The sequence below is a fragment of the Gorilla gorilla genome, chromosome 4 (assembly GCF_029281585.2).
Source record: "Gorilla gorilla gorilla isolate KB3781 chromosome 4, NHGRI_mGorGor1-v2.1_pri, whole genome shotgun sequence".
Lineage (NCBI taxonomy): Eukaryota > Metazoa > Chordata > Mammalia > Primates > Hominidae > Gorilla > Gorilla gorilla.
Window position 1 is genome coordinate 136,320,371 of NC_073228.2, and position 13,880 is coordinate 136,334,250.

The 13,880-nt window shown below is 45.2% G+C and overlaps 1 protein-coding gene across 3 annotated transcripts in view; it reads left to right on the plus strand.

The window, feature by feature from the left end:
- Nucleotides 1–1,526: 1,526 nt before the first annotated feature.
- Nucleotides 1,527–13,880, plus strand: part of LOC101137216 (transcription factor ATOH8) — a 65,499-nt gene continuing 53,145 nt past the window's right edge. For 2 of the 3 annotated variants that reach the window (XM_055386576.2, XM_055386574.2), the window contains exons 1-2: nt 1,527–2,028; nt 10,811–10,928. In XM_055386576.2, the coding sequence (XP_055242551.2) occupies nt 1,595–2,028; nt 10,811–10,928 (552 nt within the window). In that variant the 5' untranslated portion in view covers nt 1,527–1,594. The remainder of the gene's footprint in view (nt 2,029–10,810; nt 10,929–13,880) is intronic. The other variant, XM_031010941.3, reaches the window with a different exon arrangement.

Consider the following 13,880-nt stretch of genomic DNA (forward strand, 5'->3'; position numbering starts at 1 on the left):
CAAATAGTGAATGAAATCAGTCAGTTGTCATTCTGACTTTATGCAACAGTGCTAATCGACTCTGGAACACTGGAAGTCAGATGAGATTTTTGGTCCCACAAAGTCAAGGACCAAACCTGGACCTTGGGAAGTTGCCAAGATGAAAGACATCAGGCCGGCCTTCACCTCCTGATGCTCTCTGTTCACATGTGTGATGTCTATAAAAGGTAACCAGGATTTGGCTTATCTGCTTACATCTCTTCCTATCTTTTCCTGATCTTCATCTTCCCAAACATAGTTTTTATGCAGAAGCAGATTTAACTCTACTTTGCTATCTTGGAGTCAAGAATTGTCCTATAAGGAGGAAGAGGCTCCAAGGCTTGCCTTTTTTGTTTTTTCTTTTTCCTTCATACTACAGACTAAAAGTAGCATCTTCTGGACAGAGAAACAGGCTGTTGTTTTTCTAAGGTCATCATTTGGCCTGCCCCACTTTCCCACCTGCTCTTGAGGGAACTATTGCAAGGACACATACAAGCCCCTACATCAGTCACAGACCAGGGCCTCCATCTTGCAGGGAATGTGCCCAAATTACAAACAGGTAAACCAAAGTGACTCTGGGCAGATTTAATAGCTCATTTTGGTTTCTTGTTCCAGTTATAACAGACTGCTCTATGTTTGCTCTATGGCAAAAACTTTTATGTTTGCTTTGCAACAAACGTACACACAGGGCAAACTGTGTTTGGAGTATGGTGTCTTACCAATGTTTTCTAAAAGCAAGTGAATAGAAATGCTTGCAAAAGTATTTTCAGACCTCAGTGGCCAGCGTTGAACACCGCTGTAGGAATGTCCATCAAACGTTGTGGCCATGCTCCGCTCTAACAAAAACCTGGTTCCGTGGCATAATTGTGGGGGCTAATTGTCAGGCTAAGTTTGAGACACCTTCCAAAAAAAATTGCAGGGCTTCCCCAGTCTTTAAACTCCAGATAATATTGTCCAAACTTTGACAACTAACCTGTTATCATGGAGATAGCTCCAAGTTGATGGACTGGCCGTTAGAGAATGTCTATCAAGCATCCAGGTAAATAATGACTTGGTTGCTGCCCTCAAGGAACCCACTTAGAGGCTGGCAGAAAATTTTAAGTATTTTCTTCCTTCTATTGTTCATTCCTAAAATTCTGGCAGTAGGTATGATTATTATTATTCCCATCCCACAGGGGAAGTAATTAAGTCTAACTACTTGAATATTTTGCCCCAAATCACTGACAGTAAGAGACGGCCAGACACTGAAACCTGGAATCTCTAAATGTTTAGATATTGATGGGCACCGCTTAGACCAGGGAGTCCAAACCATAGGCTTGCTGTTCCAGTTTCTCTTATCGGATGAAGGGACCCCCATTTCACCGACGTCATTGACTTTTGGGTTCTTCGCTGACCCCAGATGAGATGCCTGGTACCTCATGGTCAAGTCCCCTCCAACGGGGACTCCTCAGAGGCTTGGTCCCAGTTGCTCAGGCTGCCATCTGCCTCCTCAGGCCAGAGCCCGAGGCGCCGCCAGCGGTCAGGTCCCGGGCCGGCTGCCAGCCACAGGCCCAAGTAAACGCTGAATGAAGGGCAGATGGAGGAACCTGTCCCGGTCGGCCGAAGCGCCGCGGGCGCCTTTCCACTTACGGCGGGCCTGCCCAGCCTCCCGCCCAGCCCGGGCCCGGGTCCCGCCGAGGCAGGTGTGCGTGGCGGACTAGCTCTCGGGCACTCGGCTGGCCCAGCTCCACCCCGAACGCTACCGGGCCAGGCCACGCGCAGACCCGAGCCCGGGGCCCCCGCCTCTGGCTGCCGGCCCGCGCCCGCCGCGCGCCCCGCGTTCACTGCGCGCTCGGCCCCGGTCCCGCCTCCCGGAGGGTTTCGCTTTCGCTTTTCTGCCGATGTCGTTGAGGAAAATGAAAGCGGTCGTGGCCAGGACTGGCGCAGCTGCCGTTTCAGGCGAGGGGCGCAGAATACAGCGGCCACCAGCCTGGAGCGCGGGCCCTGGGGCCGCAGCCCGCGCCGGGCGAGGTAAGCGCAGCCCCTTCGCGGCCGCCTCGCGGGCTCCTCCTTGCGGACCCGGCGGGCCCGACGCCAGGCGTTTGACCCGGGCAGGGTCGGGGGTTCTGCCGTGGGGGCGGGGAGGGCCTGAGAAGCGGCACCCTTGGGTTTCGTGGCTTTGAGCCTCCAGGCCAGGCTGGAAGACCTGGGAGGCCTCAGACAAGCGTGCCAAGGGTCTAGCAGCCCGGGGTCGAGCTGGAACCGTGGCAAGTCGGGCCACCTGAGCACGCCTTTCCCTTTTGTAGAGCACCGACCTCCCTGGGTGTTGGTAAAAATCAAAAGTGGGAGGGTGTACGTAAAATGCTGAGCAGAATGCCTAACCTGAGCTCATAATCTACTCCCTCTGACCTGTCAGACTCATTTTTCCCACTGGGCCCCACCCCATACCTCATGTAGTTTGCTTAAGTTTCCTAGATCTGGTGCACCTGGGGGCACTTGGCGTGCCTTCCGAGTGTTCCTTGACCGAGCAAGCTGGAAGCTCATCTCCCTTGATCATGGGCATGGAGAGCAACTAGGCCAGGATGTGGCCCCCTTGCCCTGGCCCTGTCCATGTGAAGTCAGGGCCTTACTCTGCTGGGGCCCCCATCCCGGGGCTAGCATAGATGTCAGGGATAGGTGCACTCACAGACCGAGTCCTTCCCAGACCAGGAAATTTCCAGTCCACTGCATCTGCCAGCAGAAGCATGAAAGATGCGTGCCACCTTGTCTTTGCCCTTCGTCAAGTATAGCCAACTCATTCTTGGTATGCAGGAAGGGGGTTCCACCCCAGGGCTGTGGAATCAGCCCCTGCCCTTAGGGCGTTCCCATCCCCTGAGGAGAGAAAATATGTATTCAAGTTACCCATCAGGCAGGTTGTGTAGAACAAGGACAGGTGAGTGAAAGAGCTAAGAGCTGAGAGTAAAGTGACTAAATCATCAGGCACTTTACATTTAAGTTATGACAGGTTTTGCAGGCCAATACCAAGAATCCCCTTTAACTCAATTTTTGTCTCAATAATAATGAATTCAGCCAATCACACAGATCTGATCATACGGCCCATTACTGAAACAAAACTTGAATGATCTTTACTTTGAGAAAACGATCTGAATTTGACAAAAGATGGTCTAAGTTCCTAAGTTTCAAAACATGGGGTCCGCCGCTGCCCTACCTCAGCAGGATGGTGTTGAGTACTGATTGCTTTTAGAAAATGCTGCTCTTGCCGGGCACGGTGGCTCACGCCTGTAATCCCAGCACTTCAGGAGGCCGAGGCGGGCTGATTACCTGAGGTCGGGAGTTTGAGACCAGCCTGACAAACATGGAGAAACCCCGTCTCTACTAAAAATACAAAATTAGCCAGGTATTGTGGCACATGCCTGTAATCCCAGCTACTTGGGAGGCTGAGGTAGGAGAATTGCTTGAACCTGGGAGGCGGAGGTTGCAGTGAGCCAAGATCGCTCCACTGCACTCCAGCCTCGGCAACAAGAGCTAAACTCCGTCTAAAAAAAAAAAGAAAGAAAAAAAGAAAATAGAGAAAATGCTGCTGTTTTCATGAGCCAGAAAATTAGATGCACTTCCGTTCACATTCCATTGGCATGGACTAGTCTCATGGGTCTCACCTAATTGTAAGGTGGCTGGGAAATGTAGCCTGGTGGTGTTCCCAGGAGGAAAAGAACGAGAGACTGGTGAGCACTAGTAACCTCTTCCACAATCGACTAATGTAGTGAATTACTTTATCATGATGTATTTGTAATACACTTTCGTATTTGATTAGATAATATTTTATTTAGGAGTTTAACATCTATGTTTATAAGTGAAACTATCCTGTATTTTTATTTGTACAGTCCATATTTAACATTTCAAAATTAAGTAACAAATTGGGCAATGTTTTCTCTTTTTTTCTATTTTCTAAAGCAACTCCATTAAGATAGAGTTTTTCTGCTCCTTGGAAGTTAATAGGAGGCACTTGTAAAATCTTCTGGGTCTGAAACTCTGTGGGGAAGAGGTTTCAAAATTATTTGAGTCTCTTAAGTGGTTATTCACATTTTTGTGCCAAATTTGGCAATTTTTATTGTCTAGAAATTATTCATTTCATCTGTATTTTCAAATGTATTATCATGTGTTTATATTATTCCTTTATAAGTTTTAAAATGTCTGTTTTATTTGTCATTTCTTCCTTTTTCTGTAATCTCATTTTTAAAAAATCTTCTGTCAGTTATTCTTGATCAGTCTCACTAGAGGTTTGTCTACTTTCAAATAAATACTTCAAGTTTTGTTAACCACCTTTTTTTTGGTCCTCTATGACCTCTATTTTGCTGATTCTGCCCTTATGTTTATTATTCCATTTTTTAATGTTTCTTTGGTCATATGCTTTTGTAATAAATTCAAACAGTATAGACATTTGTAAAGTGAGACAGGAAAGTCCACTTCAGCCTCCATAGGCAACCACAGATATCATATTGGTGTGATTTTCTGGACCCTTTCCTATGCTTATACAAATATTTTTCTACAACTTTCTAAACTGAAACTCATAGGTAAACCGCTTTTTATAGGCAACCACAGATATCATATTGGTGTGTTTTTCTGGACCCTTTCCTATGCTTATACAAATATATTTCTACATCTTTCTAAACTGAAACTCATGGGCCTCTTTCTGTGGTGTATACACACACATACACATACATACACACACATACACATTCATTAAAATGGAATACATACCATAATTTATCCATTTTCCATTCATGGGCATTTAGGGTGAAAGTCTTGGTCTTTTAATAATGGAATTTAATTCATTCATATTTATTTTGATCACTGATAAATGTGGTCTTATTTTTGCCATCTTGTTTTGCCATGTATTTATCATGTGTGTTTTTTTTTTCCTTGTGACTCTATGGATTCATCAAAGTGTATTTGTCCCCTGTTTCTTCTTTCCTTCTTTTTATTCAGTGAGTTGGAAGTTCTATATCTTACAATAGGCCATCATTTAGTTCTTAAGCTTAGATAAACTTGTATTTTTGTCTCTGGCAAAAATTAATCAGAACCTATAACCTCCTTCCAAACATAATAAATCTTTTTTTTTATTTTTTGTTTTTGTTTTTGTTTTTGAGATGGAGTCTCGCTCTGTCACCAGGCTGGAGTGCAGTGGTACAATCTCAGCTCTCTGCAACCTCCACCTCCCAGGCTCAAGCACTTCACCTGTCTCAGCCTCCCGAGTAGCTGGGACTACAGGTCCCACCACGCCCAGCTAATTTTTGTATTTTTAGCAGAGACGGGGTTTCACCATGTTGGCCAGGATGGTCTCAATCTCTTGACCTAGTGATCCACCCGCCTCAGCCTCCCAAAGTGCTGGAATTACATAAGGATGTTTTTTCACGTCTCTTTTTCCTTACCTTTTCCCCACAGGCACATATACACATAGGTATCTGCCCGGGAATTATTAAAATAACCTGAACAATTCCAATTGTTATTAATTCTTCTTGCTTCAAAATACAATTTCCTTTTTCTATGTTAGAAATATTAACAATTCCATTAATCTACAATTTAACCTATTTGTGCAATTGCATATTATACCAGGATAGGAAAGTTTAAACATGTATTTCTTTTAGACTTTTCATTGAATTGCTGAAAATTCATAGTGAATTGTATCTTGAGTAATGCTTCTCTGAGTCTCTTATTTCCCAAAAGTATACTTTGGAATCCATGCAATTCTGATCGTTGTTTGACCTTTGCTGGCACAAAGGCATTCTGAAATATTTGCAAATGCTAAAGTCACTTCCTCATCTTTTACAGAGTTTACTTCAGCTTGGTGAAACCAAGTTCAGTATCAGTTTGTTGTAAGCTTACCACTAACTAAAGGTTCATAAAATAGCCCTGCCCTAGGGTCAGGGACTAGCTAGAGGAGCATGAAAATAGCCTTTGAAGATTCAGCTGCTGGATATTTTACACCAAAAAGCTGAAACGTTTTAACTATTTTAATATTTTGTTTATAGTACTTAATATTTGTGAACGTGAAGTAAAATGGACACAGTCATAGTAAAACTGTGGTAAAACTAACTTGGATGGTGTTTGGGCTCTGGTTATCAGAAGCTGCTTAAAGTGTCCATACCTTTTATCCCAGTTCTACTTCCAGGAATATGTCCTAAGGCATGTTTTCATATGAGGTTATTTCAGGTGGCGCAGGGTAATTCTAGTTGGGACACATTTGCCACATTGTCTAACACTGACTCACAGTGAGAAAGTTATTCCCATGCTCAATTCCTTTTCAGTCTTCTGATCAACGGAAGGTGAAAAACTTTAGCTTGGTGCTAGCATACCTTTAACACCTCTCTAAGCCTCTCTAATCTCCCATTTTATATAAAAGAATGGGCAAAGGGGTAGCAGTATTTTGACTATATTTTAACCACAGTGTTTTTTATTCCAATAAAACATATTATGATTGCCTTCATTTATGGCATATGATGTTGGTTTTCCACTTAAATAAGGTTTGTTTGTTTGTTTGTTTTTTGAGACAGAGTCTTGTCCTGTTGTCCAGGCTAGAGTGCAGTGGCATGATCTTGGCTCACTGCAACTTCTGCTTCATAGGTTCAAGCGATTCTTGTGCCTCAGCCTCCTGAGTAGCTGGGACTACAGGCACGCACCACCACACCCGGCTGATTTTTTGTATTTTTAGTACAGACGGGGTTTCGCCATGTTGCCCAGGCTGGTCTTGAACTCTTGAGCTCAGGCAATCCGCCTGCCTTGGTCTCCCAAAGTGCTAGGATTACAGGTGTGAGCCACCACACCGAGTCAGGTTTGCTTTTAAAATACATTTGTTTAAGGACAGAAATGAGTTGATGTAAAGAGGAATGTTAAGTACATTACAGATGGTAATTAATTATAGCAAAATAGTAATGGCAATGCATGGATGTAGGAAATAGGACCCTAAGGAAATAATCAGAGCTATAGACATAGATTTATATCTAGGGATATTCCCGTAGATGAGGAGGTTCCTCCCAATGACCTATGTTACCATAAAGTTAGAAACTACTCAGTTGTTCAGCAATTAGGGATTGGTTAAGTGATTTTCCTACTTTCATATGATGGAATACTAGCATTATGAAAAACTATAATACATGGAGGATTATATACTGTTATATAAAACTGGTTATAAAAGTATATACAGTATTGTAATTTTGTTAAAAATGAAGTATGAGTGTGTGTGTGTGTGTGTGTGTGTGTGTGTGTGTGTGTGTGCGCGCGCACGCGCCTGTGACGAAATCAATGGGGAAAAAAGACTGGAAGAAAATATTTCCAAATGGGTTATCTCTGGATCATTGGACTACAGGAGTTGTTTGTGTTTTCCAATAATAGACATGTCACTTTTGTCACCAGAAAAATATATCTATTTTTAAATTAACATGCTCCTACACTGACAGGACTACCTGGTATTTTGTCATCTGCAGGCATTCCTGGGTCCTTTCATGTTCTTACAATTCAGTTAGGTCCCTGTGGCCTGCTGCAACATCATGGGGAAATAGTACGGTTAAGACGTCATTGTCATCTCTCAGTACAGTCCAAGGTACTCGGTTTTGGAGTGTGCATATTTATATTTTTGGAGTAGAATGGGAGAATGTTTCTAAAATTCTCTCGAATAATTTTTATTGCTTTTTCTTCTTGACAACTCCATTATAAACAGGACCAAATTAGGATCCCATTTTTTAAGTAGGTCTGGATTATTAAGCAAGAATAGAGTAGACGCTGAGTCTCCTAGTTTCTTGTTTAGTCTTTCTTTAATTTCTGCATTTTCTACTGACCAGGAAGTTTTTAGATGTTGGATTTAATCATGGTTCTGTATCACCTGTGTTGGAGATGTATATATTTAAATCTGGACACCTCTCTTCCAGAATTACAAAATCTCTGTTCACGGAAAAAAAAAAGTTCGCTGCAAGGCTTAATGCTTGGCAGAAATAATTGCTACCTTTTGCCTAGTAAAAATTCCCCACGTGTTCTTTCTTAGGGCTTGTTCCTGGAGACTCTTGAACTTTTTTGTGGGAATGGGGTTGGCAGGTTAAGTGAGTAAATGGTGCATCTGCCTGGGAGTGGTCTACAGCCCTGGTGTGAGCTTCCTCCTTCTGTAAAGGTGCTGGGCTCTAGCCAGAGTGAGCCAGCCAGGGCCTGAGCCTGAAAGAGGCCTGCTGTGGCATTCCAGTAACATCTGCCAGATTGCAGCGAGACCTTTGACTGGTCAGCTCTTCCCCTGCTGGGGTCCTTCAACTGCACCACTCCTCTCCATCCCCATGGCCACCACTGTGGTGCAAGCTCTCACACCTCTTGCCTGGACCACAGCAGTGACCTCTAGCTGGTCCCTGCCTCCCCTCGCCCTTACGTCCAGTCTGGTTTTTCACAGGAGCTAGTATGTCCGAATCTCCTATTGCTGCTGTAACAAATTACCACAAAATCAGTGCCTTAAAACAACACAAATTTACTCTTTTAAAAGTCCTGAAATTAAGGCTTTGGCAGGACTGTGTTCCTTCTGGAGGCTCTAGAGGAGAATCGTTTTGTTGCTTTTTCCAGCTTCTAGAGGCCACTGCATTCCCTGGCTCAGGGCCCCTTCCTCCTCTTCGAAGCCAAGTCTTTCTCGTGCCACATCATTCTGAGGCTCCTCATCTGAAGTCAGATCTCCCCCTGCCTCCCTCTTATAAGGATACTTGTGATTATGTTGGGCCCACCTGGATAATCTCCAGTTCTCAGGACCCTTAACTCGATCACATCTGCAATGTCCCTTATGCCATGTAGGGGAACATACACACAACCTCCAGGGATTCACACATAGACATCTTTGGCAGGGCCATTACTCAGCCTACATAGATAATCTTTTAAAAGTACACATCTAAATGCATTACTCCTCTGCCTAAGACCCTTGTGTGGTGCTCCAGTTCTCCAGGGTTAAGGCTCGAACTCCTCTTGTGGCTGGGAGTGTCATGCAAGGGTCGCCTACACTGCTTCTCCAGCTTCACCCTGCCTCCTGTCCCTGCCAACTACCCACGATCCAGCCTGTGCACAGGGTGTGCTTTTGACAGGGACACTGATTGATATGGTTTGGATGCATGTCTCTTCCAAATCTCATGTTGAAATGTGATCGCCAGCGTTGGAGGTGGGGCCTGGTGGGAGGTGTTTGGGTCATGGGGCTGGATCCCTCATGAATGGTTTGGTGCCCTCCCCGAGGTAATGAGTGAGTTCTTACTCTGTTCAGGCAAGAGCTGGTTGTTTAAAGGAGTCTTGGCACCTCCTCCCCTTTCTTGCTCCTTCTTGTGCCATGTGACATGCCAGCTCCCCCTTTACCTTTCACCATGACTGTAAGCATCCTGAGGCCTGACCAGAAGCCAAGCAGATGCTGATGCCACACTTGTACAGTCTACAGAACTGTGAGCCAAACCTCTTTTCTTTTCTTTTTCTTTTTTTGAGACAGATTGTCGCTCTGTCACCCAGGCTGGAGTGCGGTGGCACGATCTTGGCTCACTGCAACCTCAGCCTCTCCAGTTCAAGCAATTATTCTGCTTCAGCCTCCCAAGTAGCTGGGATTATAGGCATGCACCACCGCACCCAGCTAATTTTTGTGTTTTTAGTAGAGACAGGGTTTCACCATGTTGGCCAGGTTGGTCCCGAACTCCTGACCTCAGATGATTCACCTGCCTTAGCCTCCCAAAGTACTGGGATTACAGGTGTGAGCCACTGCACCCCGCCTTAAACCTCTTTTCTTTATAAATTACCCAGCCTCAGATATTCCTTTATAGCAATGCAAAATGGACTAACACATTGCTCCTCCCCACACTCCATTTCAGGCCTCCCCTTAGACAAGGTCAGGCCTCCTTGAGATGCTCTCACAAGGACTACATGCAATTCTGCTATCACACCTATCACAGATTAACATCTTTGCATTTATTTAGGTGATTATTTGACTAATAATAGATGTTCCTCTTATGTAAGTACTCCATACAGGCAGAGACCATGTCTATTTCTTACCCACAATTTCATCCTTGGCATAGTGCCTGGCATGCAGCTGTGGGCAAGAAATGACATGGTTAGTAAGTCCTTGGAAATAAGTGAATAAATGAATGGGTATTAACACCATTGTCATTGTGCTCTATCTCTTTTTCCCTGCTTTTTCTTCTGCATGGCATTTGTCTCCTTTTCTACTGTTGCCTCCCCGCACTGGAACAGAAGCTTCGTGATAACAGGGACTTTGTCTTGTGTGTTCGCTCCTCTCTTCCCAGGTCCTAGAACAGTGTTTCATCCATAACAAACACTCAATGAATATTTAGGGAATGAATGTCTGCAAGATGCTGAGAATCTCTCATAGAGTTTTCATATGTGACCCCTCTTTGAAATTGGGTATTATCAAGTTATTCATTTTAATGATTCAACCTAATTCAGTAATCAGGCAAATTGGCAGAGACCTAAAATATTTACCCGTTGTTGTGAGGATGAAATAAGTAAACAAGTGTAAGTTATTTAGAGCAGTGTCTGGTAACCACAGCCCTGTGTAAGAGTTTGCTGCTGCTGTTAAGAAATGCTTGACTTCTTGATATCTTAGAGTTTTTGCTGACTCTGCTGCCTGTGTTGGGATCCCAAGCAGAAACTGTTTGTGGCCCAGCAGGTGTTGGCACTGGGTGAGTGCTTCTGGCTCTTGTCCCACGACGGGCATCCAGGTCTTCCAGCTGCCTGAGGATATAGGAGGGGCTTCAGGCGGATGACTGGGGCCGTTGCTTATGTTTTTTCCTTGTTTGGCCTGCAGGTGGCAGCACACCCTGGGCCCCCCACTCCCTGCCGCAAGTCCTGAGGATGGCCAGCAGAGAAACAAGAAAATGGACTCCCTGGCTGCTGGAGAGTTGAATGCCAGCCACCAGCCATGGGTGAGTGGAGAGCCTGACCGGAGTTTTTCTCTAATTTGTTCTGCATTATTTGTGTTTTGGTATATGAATTGGTGTAAATCACATGTGTTCAATTTTGAGGCCATTTGTTGATTTTTGCGGTTTATTTACAAAAACAACAAACAATAGCAGTGAAACCAGAATTATTCCTGCAATGTTTCAGAGAGTATGAGGGACAAGGGCGCATCCTCTGCATTGTAAGTGTGACTTCCCTTCCCTTCTGCATCTTGGGCCTGTCCCCTTTGCCATCCAGGTAGGAGGTATCCACCCAGAATAGTTCAACAAGTGTGTGGCAAGCTGGGAGTGTGAGATGTTCTTCACGGGGACCCTGCAGTCCTTCTTCCAGTCACTCCCAGGGTGGACTATTCTGCACTGTCATGCCTGGCCCCTCAGAACCCAGGGTTTCCGTCTGCCTGCGCAGGCCTTGCAGCCCCTTGGTGGACTTCTCCCGCTGACCCTCCCCTCTTCTCACCCCTATTAATTTCACAGCTCTATCTTATTTATCCCAAGATCCTATTTGTGCTGCATTCTGAGCACTTGAATGAGGATTGTTTATTTTCTGTTTTGATCACATTTGTTAGCTTTGTGCTTAGAATAAAATAATTTCAGTTTCATAAATGGGAATAAGCCCTTATGTCAAGGGCCACTACATCACTTCTTGGCATTCCAGTGAGGGGTCTAGTGAAGAGCTTCCCTGAATTTCAGTACCTTTCAAGGCCTCTCTTGAAAGAATGTGGAATTAATTTGGGTGGAGGCTTGTGCACGGACTTTTTTCTGAGTGTATTTGGCCAGTGGGCCAATGGGGAAGCAGAGGCATGGACAGAGAGAGGAATGAGGCAGAAGGAGAAGCTGGGGCTGCAGGATGCCATTTGCTGTTTGTACGGCTTCCCATGGCCCACTGTAGTGGCCAGAGGGCACTGCCAGGAATCCTTCATGTGGCTGTTGCTTGCTGTTGGGGAACATGATTCAGAGCTGTGTAGCTCCATGTCCAGTTCCACTCTGCATCTCACTCACAAAGCTCTAGCGTTGGGCTGCTGGATTTTGGTGAAAGCAGGTGCTATGAATATATTGAAGGACAAATCAGTCCCTAAGGGACTTCGATAGACGCAGTCCTAAAAACATTTCCGGGCTGGTTTCTTTTTTTTAAACACCAGTTAACCGTTTTCAGTTTAACTGTGTTTTCCTTCCTGAAACCTTTAAGTGAGACTAATTGGTATGATTTTTTTTTTGTATGCATTGTTTTTAGGGAGTTTCTCAACTTGTCAAGTCTGCGTTGGAGACAGAGATGAAATGATTTTTTTTTTCCCCACACAGACCAAGCATGCAGAAATGGGAATGATTTAAGTTTGTCTTTAATTTAATTTCTATATCTTTCTTTTCCTTTCCTTGGGAAATAGAGGAAATATTTGGGGGCATTTTCACCAAATTGTAACTTGTAACTTCACAAGAGCCCGTCAGCAGGAATTTCTATGCATGTTTTAATGCCTGGTTGGGGGAGACATGAAATGACAACAGACAGTTGCCCTCAAGGATCCTTTGTTCTGTTTGGGGAATCAAAACTGTGTTCCTCCCTGTAAAACCAAATACTAGAGCCCCAGGGGCAGGTCCCATCATGAATGCCCAGTAGTCAGTGCCAAAAAAACCCAAGTCAGGGAAGACTATGAGACCTGCGTCTGGGGCTCTAGTAAATTCAGATGAGAGAAAAGAAGGTGGGTGGTGTTTCCAGGCACACAGGTGTGAGAAGGACTAGGGAGCACTTAGGTCCAACTTGAACATTATTTGGAGGAGTTCAGAGAGTTTGTATTGGACAGGTTGGTTAACCAGATTTCAGTGGTGGTGAGAGTTTGACTATCAAGCCAAGGAGTTTGAATTTGATACCATAAGGAATAGGAAGTGGCCGGGCGCGGTGGCTCACGCCTGTAATCCCAGCACTTTGGGAGGCCGAGGCGGGTGGATCACAAGGTCAGGAGATGGAGACCATCGTGGCTAACATGGTGAAATCCCTTCTCTACTAAAAATACAAAAAATTAGCCAGGCATGGTGGCGTGTGCCTGTAGTCCCAGCTACTCAGGAGGCTGAGGCAGGAGAATGGCGTGAACCTGGGAGGCGGAGCTTGCAGTGAGCCGAGATTGTGCCACTGCACTCCAGCCTGGGTGACAGAGTGAGACTCTGTCTCAAAGAAAAAAAAGAAAGAATAGGAAGCACGGTTGGCCCTCCATACCAGCAGGTTCTGTGTGTGGACCTGTGGATACGGAGGGCTGACTGTGCTACACATTTTTTGTTTGTTTGTTTTTTGTTTTTGAGATGAAGTCTCACTCTGTCACCCAGGCTGGAGTGCAGTGGTGCGATCTTGGCTTATTGCAACCTCCGCCTCCCGGATCCATGCAATTCTCATGCCTCAGCCTCCCGAGTGGCTGGGACTACAAGTGCATGCCACCAAGCCCGGCTATTTTTTGTATTTTTAGAGGAGACGGGGTTTCACCATGTTGGCGAGGCTGGTCTTGAACTCCTGACCTCAAGTGAGCCGCCCACCTCGGTCTCCCAAAGTGCTGGGATTACAGGCATGAGCCATTGTACCCAGCCCTACACCACTTTTTATAAGGAATTTGAGCATCGTGGCTTTTGGTATCTGAGGAGCTGTCCTGGAACCAATCCCTCGAAGATGCTGAGGGACAACTGTAATAGGCTTCTGAATGGGGGACAACTGACTGTTTTAAATAGGAACTTTTATTTCCATTTTACATCTGCTTTTCAAATAATGTCTTTTCAAATAATTCTCCAAGGTCACAGGTTGGTGGATGGGGCTTGGATCTGCCAGACTCCAGAGTCCATGTACACGCTAACCCCTGCACTGGCTTGCATTATCTCCAGACACAGGTTGGCCTGCATGTGACCAAGGCTCCACCCAGCCCTGACCTTGGATGACTCTGAGTC